The 12,412-nt window shown below is 43.7% G+C and overlaps 3 protein-coding genes across 9 annotated transcripts; 2 read left to right on the forward strand and 1 right to left on the reverse strand.

The window, feature by feature from the left end:
* The first annotated feature begins 181 nt into the window (after positions 1-181).
* LOC115556719 (uncharacterized) lies at positions 182-5,289 on the forward strand. Of its 6 annotated transcripts, none has more exons than XM_030373970.1 (8): positions 182-280; positions 750-834; positions 1,131-1,328; positions 1,817-2,062; positions 2,411-2,710; positions 4,073-4,192; positions 4,340-4,380; positions 4,588-5,289. In XM_030373970.1, exons 2-8 carry the CDS (start codon positions 792-794, stop codon positions 4,873-4,875), a joined length of 1,236 nt encoding a protein of 411 aa, XP_030229830.1. In that variant the 5' UTR covers positions 182-280; positions 750-791; the 3' UTR covers positions 4,876-5,289. The 6 variants fall into 6 exon arrangements, with proteins under 6 accessions (XP_030229830.1, XP_030229829.1, XP_030229826.1 ...); XM_030373969.1 differs by lacking the exon at positions 182-280 and adding an exon at positions 440-565; XM_030373966.1 differs by lacking the exon at positions 182-280 and adding an exon at positions 497-634.
* LOC115556725 (uncharacterized) lies at positions 5,021-6,915 on the reverse strand. 2 transcript variants are annotated; one of them, XM_030373984.1, is made up of 8 exons: positions 6,433-6,915; positions 6,101-6,171; positions 5,894-6,007; positions 5,755-5,798; positions 5,616-5,684; positions 5,499-5,537; positions 5,321-5,422; positions 5,021-5,126 (listed from the first exon to the last, which is right to left on the reverse strand). In XM_030373984.1, the coding sequence occupies exons 1-8, from the start codon at positions 6,603-6,605 to the stop codon at positions 5,067-5,069; spliced, it is 672 nt and encodes a 223-aa protein (XP_030229844.1). In that variant the 5' UTR covers positions 6,606-6,915; the 3' UTR covers positions 5,021-5,066. The 2 variants fall into 2 exon arrangements, with proteins under 2 accessions (XP_030229844.1, XP_030229845.1); XM_030373985.1 differs by lacking the exon at positions 5,021-5,126 and adding an exon at positions 5,208-5,248.
* Positions 6,916-6,944: 29 nt separating this feature from the next.
* On the forward strand, positions 6,945-10,647 carry LOC115556723 (protein SEC13 homolog). The gene is made up of 9 exons (XM_030373982.1): positions 6,945-7,095; positions 7,308-7,352; positions 7,938-8,053; positions 8,246-8,397; positions 8,550-8,683; positions 8,865-8,998; positions 9,109-9,229; positions 9,443-9,589; positions 9,934-10,647. The coding sequence occupies exons 1-9, from the start codon at positions 7,093-7,095 to the stop codon at positions 10,042-10,044; spliced, it is 963 nt and encodes a 320-aa protein (XP_030229842.1). The 5' UTR covers positions 6,945-7,092; the 3' UTR covers positions 10,045-10,647.
* The last annotated feature ends 1,765 nt before the right edge of the window (positions 10,648-12,412 follow it).

The raw sequence follows: 12,412 nt of genomic DNA on the forward strand, positions 1-12,412 counted from the left end.
TACTTTGTTGTTCTCAGTTAGTTGAGACAGTATGAGATTACAATCTGAGAGGGATTGTGATCTGTGTTTCTTTTGAGTAATATAGGTTACTTCCGTTCAAGGCGTAGCAGCATGTCTGATAAAGCCCGATGCAATGTTTGCTGCTTGGAGGCAGAACGTTTGGTTTCACTTCCTGTTCGGCCGTACACTTCTGCTCCAATTAAAATTCAAACCCAACTGTTTATCATCAGCCAATCATCACACAACTTCAACACAGTGAGCTAAGACTTGTATTCAACAGGTAAATAAGTCAAGGCAGCTAACAAATAGGTTATGGTAGCTAATACACAAGCTAGGGCAGAGAAAAAGGTCAGACTCAGTGCTGGTGGTGGTGGAAGAGTGAGTGAGTGAGTGAGTCAGTGAGTGAGTGAGTGAGTGTGAGAGAGAGAGAGAGAGAGAGAGAGAGAGAGAGAGAGAGAGAGAGAGAGAGAGAGAGAGAGAGAGAGAGAGAGAGAGAGAGAAAAAGAGAAAAAGAGAGGGAAGCACAGATGTAATAATCACTACTTCTACTACTCGTAACACAAAGGTGTGGACAAAATTTGATTATTCCCTACTTAAGTATTTATTGAGAACGTAAAGGATTATTTTTATGACAGTAAGTATTTAAATGATTATTTGCACTCTAGAATTTAGCAATAATTAAAATTATTATTTGTACCGTAGTATTGAATACGTTTTTTTGGTGAAATTTGTCTTTCATTTCTCTGGAGCTCCCCTCCAGAGTCTAGGAGCTGTAGAGCTGGACCAGCGAGATGAGGAGCCTCTTGCTTCTCCTTCTCCTCCGCATGCCCACAGGTGATGGAACGGCATTTCTTGTTACACACCCTTGACAGCAAAGTATTTGGTTTATTGGAGCATGTGCTGTCCCACTGGCTTTGTGAGTGAGCTGAAACCTTGCTTAGCAGCAGGCATTTTACCGTGCCAGACAATGCAGAGCCGGTTTAAGCAAGGGCAAGCAGTAGAATTTCAAACTGCAACAACATTTGAATAACTTACAAGAAAAGCTTATTCTGTAAACTTTCATTAACATTTAACAGTTAATAAATGATCAGATAACAATAACCTTATAACCGCAATGATGTGTGTGACAGGTTCTCTGCTGAAGGTCGATGGATGCAAGGGAGGAAGTGTGTTCTTTAACAAGCCTGAGCATTTGAACCTGACCTGTGACAGAAATACTACCAAAAGGCTCCTTACAGAGGAAAACGGGATGGTCAAAATTGTTGGACTAGAGAAAGGAGACTCGACTTGCTTTTCGTTGAGTAGCCTAGAGCTCGAATTAAAAGACGGTAAGAGATGTTCTGTTTTCAATCGTGGATCTTAATGTGAAACAGTTACACAAGGAACAAGATATGCCAGTCAAGTTCTTATGGCGTGAATATCGTACACCCTACCTTCTGCTTTATGAATTCATGATACATGTGTATAAATATTTGTGTTTAAGATATGGTTCCTAGTCATTTATTTAACCGTATGCTTGTATTCTGGTGTACATCTATGCTGACTGTAGCAGTGCATTTCAATCTGTGTTTCCCAACCTGTGGGTCGGGAAGTCTGATATGCAAAACACTATAGATATTTGCTTTTTGACAAACCAAAAAGGTCTGAGAGGTCTCATAAGCTCACGCTATAAACAAACAGAGAGGCGAGGTGTTGATGGGGTCAGTTATGGACATACAAATGGGACTACAGGCCCGAAATGGTTTGCAAGCACTGATTCAAATCCTGGCATATCCCCCAAGGACAACGTGTGTTCAAAATGAAACTTTATTCACAGAGTGCCCAGGACCAATCACTCTTTGTCCTGGTCAAGGAGAGGAAGTCTCTGTACCATGTGACTATCCTGGTGCATTCGACAAATACGACAAATACTTTTGCAAAGAAGAAGGTAAATTTCAATGTAAAGAAATATTATCAAAGACCATGTCGATCAAGTTCCGCACAAACAAGGACTATGGAATTTACTGGTGTGGGTTCAACCACTCAAGCAACATCGTCCTGATCCAAAAAGTATCGATACAAAGTGAGTGTTAATTCACCTACAATTTAAATCAGACAGAAGGGGGTGTATATGTAATGATATTAATGTGATGCATCTACAGAGGGATTTTCAAGGCACTCAAACTTCTGAGGGTTTTATGGGGACAAATCTTCCACTACCAATGGTAGCACCCTACTGGTGATGCATGCTCACACTGGCTATCACGGTGGAGAGGTGGAAATGAAACCATCCAATCAGAGAACATGTTTACTTGTTAGAGAGCGGAGACACCTGGTTTAGCAACTATTCTTGTGATATGTGTCATGCGATCTTTAGTGACTAATCTAGACTTACCAATGGGTCTGTCTTCTCATGTCCTCCCACTGGCAGATGTCCCAGTGGAAAACCAGACCTCGGAGGTTGGTCGAAGTCTAACCTTCAAGTGTAACTACTCTGGCTCTTCGGGGGTCAAGCGTATCTGTAGGGGTCCACTGCAATATTGTCAGCAAATGTTGAACACCTCGCGACCCACAAACGGAAGGTATCACATGGAAGACGCAACGAACAACCACACCCTCACCATAACTATCAAGTCCCTGATAGAGCAGGACCGGCAGGGGCCATTCTGGTGCTACTCCAAGAATTCTGATGGAACCTTCAATATCCACAGCAAATTAAATCTGACCTTCGGTGAGTCACCATCACTGGGTCGCGACGGGACCAGTTTGGTTCCCTCCTTCTGTCCAGGACCAGGGTGGGGATGTGTTGTGGTTAGGGTTTGGGGCCTGCCCGTAATTCCGACACCTCATTGTTCCGACGTCTCAATGGTCCGAAATATTTCCCATTAGATCGACATGCCACTATGCCGACGGTTCAATGTTCCGAAAACGGAACCCATTGGTCCGTTTGTCCGACTTTTCAAAAAGGAGGCACATTATGCCGACGGTTCAATATGCCGAATAGGCCTACATATAAAGAGTTTTATACCTCGCTCGCACTCTCGGTCTCTCTCGCTCTCTCCCACTCTCTCTCTTACATATCACGTTCACGATGAATATTGGAGAGCAAAGTGACAACGCTTCACTTCATTTCAACACAGTGTTTCAGCCCCATGGACAGAGAGCGTAGGTCTAATTCTCAACACGGGCACGAACTCACACACACACACACACACACACACACACACACACACACACACACACACACACACACACACACACACACACACACACACACACACACACACACACACACACTTTACTAAATACACGGTATGAGGTATAAGTTTGACAAAATCAATACCAGCGAAATTATTTAGGATAAAAAAGCCCACTGCAAACACAGTAAACAACTCATATAGGCCCTAAAGCTACTAAAGATAACATGAATTGAAACGACGGCCTAATGCGCCTCCTTTTTGAAAAGTCTTGACAAACGGACCTTTGGACGAATGGGTTCCGTTTTCGGAACATTGAACCGTCGGCATAGTGGCATGTCGATCTAATGGGAAATATTTCGGACCATTGAGACGTCGGAACAATGAGATGTCGGAATTACGGCATGGCACCTAGGGTTTAGGGTGTTCAGGGTTTAGGGTTAGAGTATCAGGCCAGAACAGAACCAGTTACACGTTCCATAGTACAGGAGAACATAGGACAGCAGTTGCATAGGTTAGTGAGAATGTTAGTAGGTATGTAAGCACAGGTTAGTCGGATTATGTAAAGGTTAGTATAGATCAGAAGATTAGTACATATAGTTTCTTTCACGTCTATGTGGGCTGAACACAGGGACGTTGTGGTCGGATGGTTTCAGAGCAAAGGGGAAGTGGTTTTTGCAAGAGAAAAATACCTTATTTTTGCAAGAGAAAAATACCTTCTTTTTGCAAGAGAAAAATACGTAAATCTGTTATAGACAAAGTGTGCGGTAATTTTTCTTTGATTCACTGGTGAACAGACTTAATAACATGATTCATTTGGTTTTGTATCGAAAGTTAGGCTTACGGTAATGGTGCAGAGTTTAGCCCATGCTAACACTGTGGATTTGTATTCACAGGCACAGGCACAACCGGCAGAGACAGCCCAAAGGATGGGCTGTCTCTGCCGGTTTCCATAGTGATGGGGGTGGCTGCTGGGGTGCTGATGGTGATGCTAGTTAGTCTAGGCACATGGAAATGTAAGCGCACACACACACACACACACACACACACACACACACACACACACACACACACTAGGCTACTTGACCACACCAGACTACACCGCACAACACTAAATTAAGTTAATAATTGATTCAAGAACCAATCATCTTGTTTATTTCAAGGCCTTTCATCTAGAAACCCAAGGGAAGGACAGAAACTAGGGGTATGTATGTATGTACGTGTTTTGTCAGAGTGTGTGTTTTGTCTGTGTGTGTTTTGTCTGCGTGTGTGTGTTTTAACTGTGTGTGTGTGTTTTTTCTGTGTGTGTGGGGGTGTTTTGTGGGTGTGTGTATTGTCTGTGTCGATGTGTGTTTTGTCTGTGTCGGTGTGTCTGTGTGCCTTATTTTTCCTTCTTAACCTCCCCACCCAGGAAGTTAATATCTATGAGGAGATACAACGGCGCCCTCTTGAGCCCAACTCCGTCTCTTCGATCTACGTCACCGCAACCCACCCCTCCACCGCTCTTCACTACTCAACTGTTGCCTTCAAAGCGAACTCGGATGAGTGCTGTGTCGTTGTGACCCCCAAGGACGCTGAATACCCTGTTCTAAAGGCAGCCCCCCGCCCCCCAGACGAAGCCTCCCCCACAGGTCCAGCAACCAGGAGCTCTAGCAGCCTCTCAGAGGAACAGTTGGCCAATTTAACGCAGCAGGACTAGGGCCGGGGCAGCGGGAAAACGTTTTTCTATAACGTTGTTTCACTATCCATTACAATCTGTGTAATACGATTTTGTTAACAACATGTGCCGCTGATGGCGTGTTTCCATAATAGTGTTCATCATTCATCACTTAAATAGGTGAGTGACTCACTTACTTGCCATTACATGTATTCTACCGCCGTCGGGAACCATCAGTTGCGTGAGTGGCCCAGCGCTGCGGTGTTGTGGTGCGGCCGGCCCGAGTTCGCGTCCTGAGAATGTCATAATTGACTTTTTATATAATAAATATGTCTTACGATTTCCCCAGGAGCACAAAAAAAGGACCACATTTGTTTTCATTGAATGCATTTTTTATTTAGTAATCCTCCCGGAGCTGTGGGAATAAAATATAAATTAAATACATTCCAAACACAAGAACCTGTGCAGTGTTTGAATTTGTACTTACTTCCTTTTCCAGCTTCTTGATTTCAAGTTGAACTTTGCGCATTTTCAGTCGCTTATACTCGATATCAAGCAGGAGGTGCCTTTTGTAAATGGCCTTGACATCCTGTGAAACAAATAGGTCAGAATAGCTTGTACAAATGTTCTGTGGTACCAATGTGTATAGTAGTATAGTTACTCACTTCATTTTGTCCTGCTGCTCGTCTCGTCTCAGGGATGCTCTACAGAAGGTGGTTGTTCTTATTACAGACATTTGAGAATGTAAAAATGCCAAAAAGACTATACATTTTCCCACTTACATCTGATACATCGGTGACAGCAGACGAGGCCTCCTCATCTGGTTCATCCAATGTGAACATTTGTTCAACCTGCAAGAACAACAATTAGTAAACCTGAATGGAAAAAATGTGCAGGTTAAGGAACAAACTAAATACTCACTTCTTGTTGGCCAAATACATCCTCCTGTGGAGGATCCACCAATTCTACGGTGTCATCAGGAACAAGAAAATCATTCAATTAAAATAAAACCAACTGAATGACAGTTGGTAGGCTAAGCATGCCGTCAGCCATAGCCTACCTTGTTTTAATGGTCTTCCCCGGTTGAGGGCCAAAGCCAGGTCCTCGGCTGGAGTGAGGCCCTTTGGTGGATTCCCCCCACCTGTCTTAAGGCTGTCACTTTTCTTCTTTGTTGCTATAATAGCAAACTCAAGATTAACAACAATTTTAACAATTTCCTCTATAACAATGTAGTATACTCTAGTCTATTCCAATGTAGGCTACTTACCACTCTGCAATATGTTTTTATGTTTGGTTTTAACCTGTATCCATGTTCTTTTGTCGTTGCCGAGACCACTTCTGTTGAGATAAATACTATGGTTAGTCAATTTAGATATTTTTTTCTGGCTGCATTTACTATGCCTCTCTTTTCAAAGAAATGGAAAATACATGGCATGAAAAGTTCGTTGAATTGTCCAGTAATCCTTTCTTTATTACTAATAGCGTGGGGATTGAACCCCGGACGACCTGGGTTCAGGTCTGACAGGTTACCTCGAGACAATCTGCCTTATCACAATACTATGGTCAATATATTTAATTAAAATATGATACACTACTTACGCATTCAACCTATCGGCGATTACTTGCCAGGCGGCATCCCTGTTTTTATTAATGATGATCGTGTTCCCTTTTTGTGTTATTATGTGCTTGTAGTCCTCGTAGACCTCGATAAGCAGCTTCTGTTCGCCGCTGGAAAAGAATCCCGCTCGTGCCTTTTCGGACCTTTTATCCATGGATCGACACTCAAGGTCCTGGAATGGTTATTTATCTCGTTAGCGCACGTAATACACGATAACGTTAGCCTGGTTTGAATTAACCTTAACAAAGCGCGGCTGAATTGTGTTGATGGAATGGCCTAAGCCCCAAGTGGAGGAAGTTGGCGTTAGTTCTAACCGGGCTTAATCAACTAAGCCCCGCCTTCGTCAACGACTTTGATGGAATACCCCTCAGGTCATTCATTTTTTATATGGACATGCGTGTGTATGTGTTGTCCATCCAATTTGGAATATCGTTTTACTCAAGACCTCAAATGGCAAATTTCCACAACAAGTTCTCATTGTGCGGAAGCTTTGGTCCGAGTCTAACGTTTCCGGCGGTTCGACGTGATGACGTACGAAACGGGAAGCGCCTTCTGAACTTGTTGCCACGTCGAAATATCCCTGTCGGGTTTATTCACTGGGAATCAACCTAATCTATGGTTTAATATTCACCACAGCAATCATGGTAAGATAGATAGAGATGCGGTTTTGTGTTAAAACACACACAAATACATTGAATGGATGTCCTTTCTGCTTTGAATGTTGTGTAATTTGTTGTCTCCCTAAACCCTTGCTACTTATTGTTAGCATAATGGCTATAGACAACTTCAGCAAGTCAATCAAAGCAATAATTTTCTATATAAATGACATCAATGTTGTTTTCCCACCGTAATGCAGGTCTCCGTTATCAACACAGTGGATACCTCGCATGAGGACATGATTGTAAGTTTCTGTTTGTTATCGTATCACTGAGAAGCTAACTGTCGCTATTAATCTTAGATAAATCTGCCAATATCTATATTCAATATACAGGACACGCCATGCACCTATATGGTTCATCAAATATGTAGATACAACGGTATCTTGATATGCTTAATGCATTGACATGAAGCTTGGAATAGTTATTTGAGAGAATGTAAATGGCTATCCCACCTTTATTCACAAACCACTTTAACCTTTCAAATTTTGCAATCTTATTGCAATCATGGCTTGTTTGAATCCATAGTAAATGACCTGGGCTTAGAACAAGCAAACCATTCAGTAGAAAGTTGAGGTTTCTACAAGCAATTGGACCAACCTCAGAGTAGCTCTAGGAATCAAAAGTATGTGTATGTGGGTAAAGGTTTTTTCTGCTAGTGCAAAAAGTTCCAGTAGAGGGAGATAATATTGCAAAGAGCTTTCCAAATTCATGGACTCTGTATTTACAACTCAACCAAGTGTCTCCTAGATAGTGAGAGTGAACGTCGTGAGATGTTCTTGGTTGGTTGATGTTCTCCAAGTAGTTGATGTGAATTTTTTTTCGGTCAGCACGATGCCCAGATGGACTACTATGGCACGCGACTGGCCACCTGCTCATCCGACCGCACCGTCAAGATCTTTGATGTCAGGAATGGAGGGCAGATATTGGTAGCAGACCTGAGGGGGTGAGACGCATACTATTATTTGGTTGCTGGTAAACCCTTCTGCTGAATGTTTTTAGTGTTAACAAAAATTTGAATTCCTCTCTCCATTCGTCTTTCCGGCTATCCCTCTCCATCTATTCCCCCCCACACACTCCCTTTGTATCCACCTCTCTCCCCTTCCCTCCATCTCTGCCTTCTTACCTCTCCTCTCAGCCACGAGGGTCCTGTGTGGCAGGTGGCATGGGCCCATCCCATGTACGGTAACATCCTGGCCTCTTGCTCGTACGACCGCAAGGTCATCGTCTGGAAGGAGGAGAACGGCTCCTGGGACAAGATGTACGAATACACAGGACACGAGTCCTCAAGTGGGGAGCTGTAGGTCTGACTGACCAATCTGTATTACTGTTTGACTGACCATCTATCTGGCTTGCTGTGTTCCTCAATAATTGGTCAGACTTTACGATGTATCATTTCTTTGGTTCCAATTAGATAATTGAGTGTGCATGTGTGTCTACAGTGAACTCGGTGTGCTGGGGACCATATGACTTTGGTCTGATCCTGGCTTGTGGGAGCTCTGACGGCGCCATCTCTCTGCTCACCTTCACTGGAGAACAGCAGTGGGACGTGAAGAAGATCAGCAATGCACACACAGTCAGTGTCTCTCTTTCTCTCTCGGTCTCAGTCGAACAGTTCAATTATGTTTAAAAATTATTCTGTATAAGAAAATAAGAGGTTCTATTTTTGGTGTCTTAGTCAGTGGTTGGGGTTAATTGAAATGGGTTTGTGTTTATATTTTATTCTAATGAGTTGGTGGGTGTGGTTTATTATTCAGATTGGCTGCAACGCAGTTAGCTGGGCTCCAGCTGTGGTCCCTGGCAGTCTAGTGGACCAGCCGTCAGGACAGAAACCAAACTACGTCAAGCGCTTTGTCTCTGGCGGATGCGACAACCTGGTCAAACTCTGGAAGTAGGTCACGATGTTTATGTTATATAAAAATCCTACACATTATTCATAGGTTAATGTCGCACATTAATCAGAGCCGTTACAACCATCTTTAATAAGAACCCCCCCCCCAGGGAGGAAGATGGCCAATGGAAGGAGGACCAGAAGCTTGAGGCTCACAGCGATTGGGTGAGAGACGTTGGCTGGGCTCCTTCTATTGGTCTGCCCACCAGCACCATCGCCAGCTGCTCACAGGTGAGGAGTCAACCTTTTGACTTGGCTCTTACACGGGATATTGTAGTACTGCTTTTTGAAGCGTATTTTCAACATACTGTATGTTTTAACCAACTGAACCTTTTCAGAAATTGAATGGGGAATCTGCATGGTTAGATATCGGTTGAAAGCGGGTTTAATGTGGGTAGGTTGATATTTGGATGGGTTGACCAACGTGGGTCTGATCTCCGGCAGGATGGGCGGGTGTTCATCTGGACGTGTGAGGACCCGACAGGGAACACCTGGACGCCCAAGCTGCTCCACAAGTTTGTTGACGTCGTCTGGCACGTCAGCTGGTCCATCACTGGAAACATCCTCGCCGTCTCCGGGGGCGACAACAAGGTAACACACCACACACACAATAGTGAAGAAATAAAAACAGAGAATGGCTAGCGGAGAGTGCCTAGTCTGGCTTTATAAATATATACTGTATGTATAGCACTGAACTGAAAACCATGACCCAAAACAAGAAAACGCACTAAACCTTGATTCACCTGAAAAGTAACACCCTGTTATATGCTGTGTGTATATAACAGGGTGTGTACAATATATATATGCACGCACGCACGACAATATCCTACATGCTAATATGATCGGAACATTGTCATGAAGTGAATGCTCATATGCTTATGTCGTAAAATACAATATATCACGCTAATACTCTGTGTGTATGTGTTGGTTTTCAGGTGACACTCTGGAAGGAGTCTATGGACGGCCAGTGGGCTTGTATCAGTGATGTCAGCAAGGGCCAGGGGGCGGTGTCCTCCATCACAGACACTCAGCAGAGCGAGCAGTGATGCACTCACTCACACACATGAAGTACAATACACATCTCATAACACACTCAGCAAGCAGTGACACACACCATAACACACAAACACACACACACACACATATTACAACACACATGCATACACTCACACGCGAACATGTACACACACACACACACGCGCACACGCACACACACCAGATGTGATGTCCTGAAACATTCCGTCTGCACCTTCACTCCAACCTATCTCATAATGCCTTGCGGGTCTAGTGGCCACCCTCTGATTGACTCTCATCATAGCTCACCAATCTGCAGACACATCCTTCAGAACCAAACGAGTTCTGGTGGTTCTGTTTCTCTCCCTGGGTTCTCCAGAATCTTGTGAATAGGATTTGAAACTGGTTCCAAACCAGCCTAAACCTCCCTCTAATTTGAACCCCCCCCGCCCCCCCCCCCCCAGCTGCCCAGAGCAGTTATGTGGAGGATAATCAAACCTGATTGAAACAAACTGTTAAATACTAGTACATGTTTAAACAAAGACACCTGGCGGTCTTTTTCAAGTGTAAATTTGGAGGAAATGATTTGTATGTTTTTTTTTTCGTGAATGATATTAAATTAAAAATGAAAAAAAGATTGTGTTGTGTAAATTGTTTTGTGTGAGCGTTCTTTTCTTTATAAGTAGCAAGTACACACAATACATTAGGGGAAATTGTTTTATTTTTCTTTCTTCTCACCACTGTAACGGTAGTGTGCATTACTCGAAAACTAGATACAAAACAGTTGCTCTGTCTCCTGGCCCTTAAGGGCCGAAAAGAATAGCCTCTTGACTTCGTCTTCGTATTTTGTAGGCTTTCACATTCATATTAGTTACTATCAATTCCTGTGGGTGATAACTGATGTGCTTCCAGATACAACCTGATAGTGTTTAAAAATATCAAACCTATTATGGGAAGTTTGACTTGTTGTGGCAAATAAATAGATGGGGAATGTGGCAAAGAAAACCTATTACCTTTCCGTCCATTCTGCGGATGTCTCGCATTACTCTTTCAGAAGGCAGATCCCGCTGACCTACATTGAAAAAAGAACAGACCACAGCATGGAATCAACTGTCATCTAAGATGTCTCTTCTAGTATCTAAATAGAGTGCAGATTGCTGTAGGCATCAAAATATATGCATAACAGATACATGTTCCTTTTAGTGATGGTGAATAATAATCATATCAGAAGTACATTTCACTAGTGGGTTCTAAATTCAACACTAGTGCTAAAAACCGAAGTCAGGGAGAGTGCGGAAGACATTCTGGTTGAATCTTAGATACGTCCTTTATTGATGAAAAACATTATGGGAGAAATGAGCGATAGAACATAGATGTAATCAAACTGCTGACCATATGGAAAATATAATTTTCCCGAAAATATGGAGGCACCATTTGATTTTACTGAAATCCACCGTTTCCCGTATGTGCTTTGTAATGAGTCCTGAGATTCCGGTTTCTGGCAGCAGGGAGGACTGACAGATCGCAGAGTCCACTACAGAACATGGTTTATCTCAGAGAAGACGCTGGCATCAAGGGATCAGAGCCTATTCCCACCATTAACACAGCAGTGTTTACATGGAGCTATCTACTGCATTCTCCTTCCGTCTCTGAGAAACATGATAACACAGTAGGGTCGGATTAAACAGCTGTTAAAAAAAAGAAAAAAATGGTGCACATGGTCCAATCAGAGAGTAGAAGAAGCTGCCATGGACCAATTAGGCAAGGCAATCAGACAGGGAGTTTCTGACAGTGATGAGGGGAACTTGGTGGAGGTTGCCGATGATATCTCCACCATGTTCTGCATCAACACTTACACTCCCCAAAACCTCGTCCCTGCACGCCTCTACACCACCACACTCCTACACCATTCCCACTACACCACCACCCTAATACACACCCAACGCCCTTCTACACAACCACCCACTTCACCATCCCTGCTACACCAGCACCCTCTTACATAACCCCCAACTCTTCTACACCACCACCCCTCCTACATATCCCCCAACTCTTCTACACCACCACCCTCATACATCAATCCCCACCCTTCAACACCACCACCATCCCTCCTCCCCCTCCTGCATCACCCCCTACCCTTCTACCCCATCCCCACCTCATACACCACCCCACTTAGCCCCCTACACTACCACCCCACTGAACCACCACCCTTCTACAACTCCACCCACTACACCACTGCCATCCTACACTATTCCCACTCACCTTCACCCTCCTACATCACCACCCCACCCTCCTACAACGCCACTCCCTCTACAGTCTACATCACCATCCTCCCGATGAGAAACGTCTGGCAGTCTGGTCCATCCAAAGTGTTCTCATCTCACAACAGAGAACACGTGGATA

This window comes from Gadus morhua, chromosome 13, assembly GCF_902167405.1.
Source record: "Gadus morhua chromosome 13, gadMor3.0, whole genome shotgun sequence".
In the NCBI taxonomy this organism is placed as follows: domain Eukaryota; kingdom Metazoa; phylum Chordata; class Actinopteri; order Gadiformes; family Gadidae; genus Gadus; species Gadus morhua.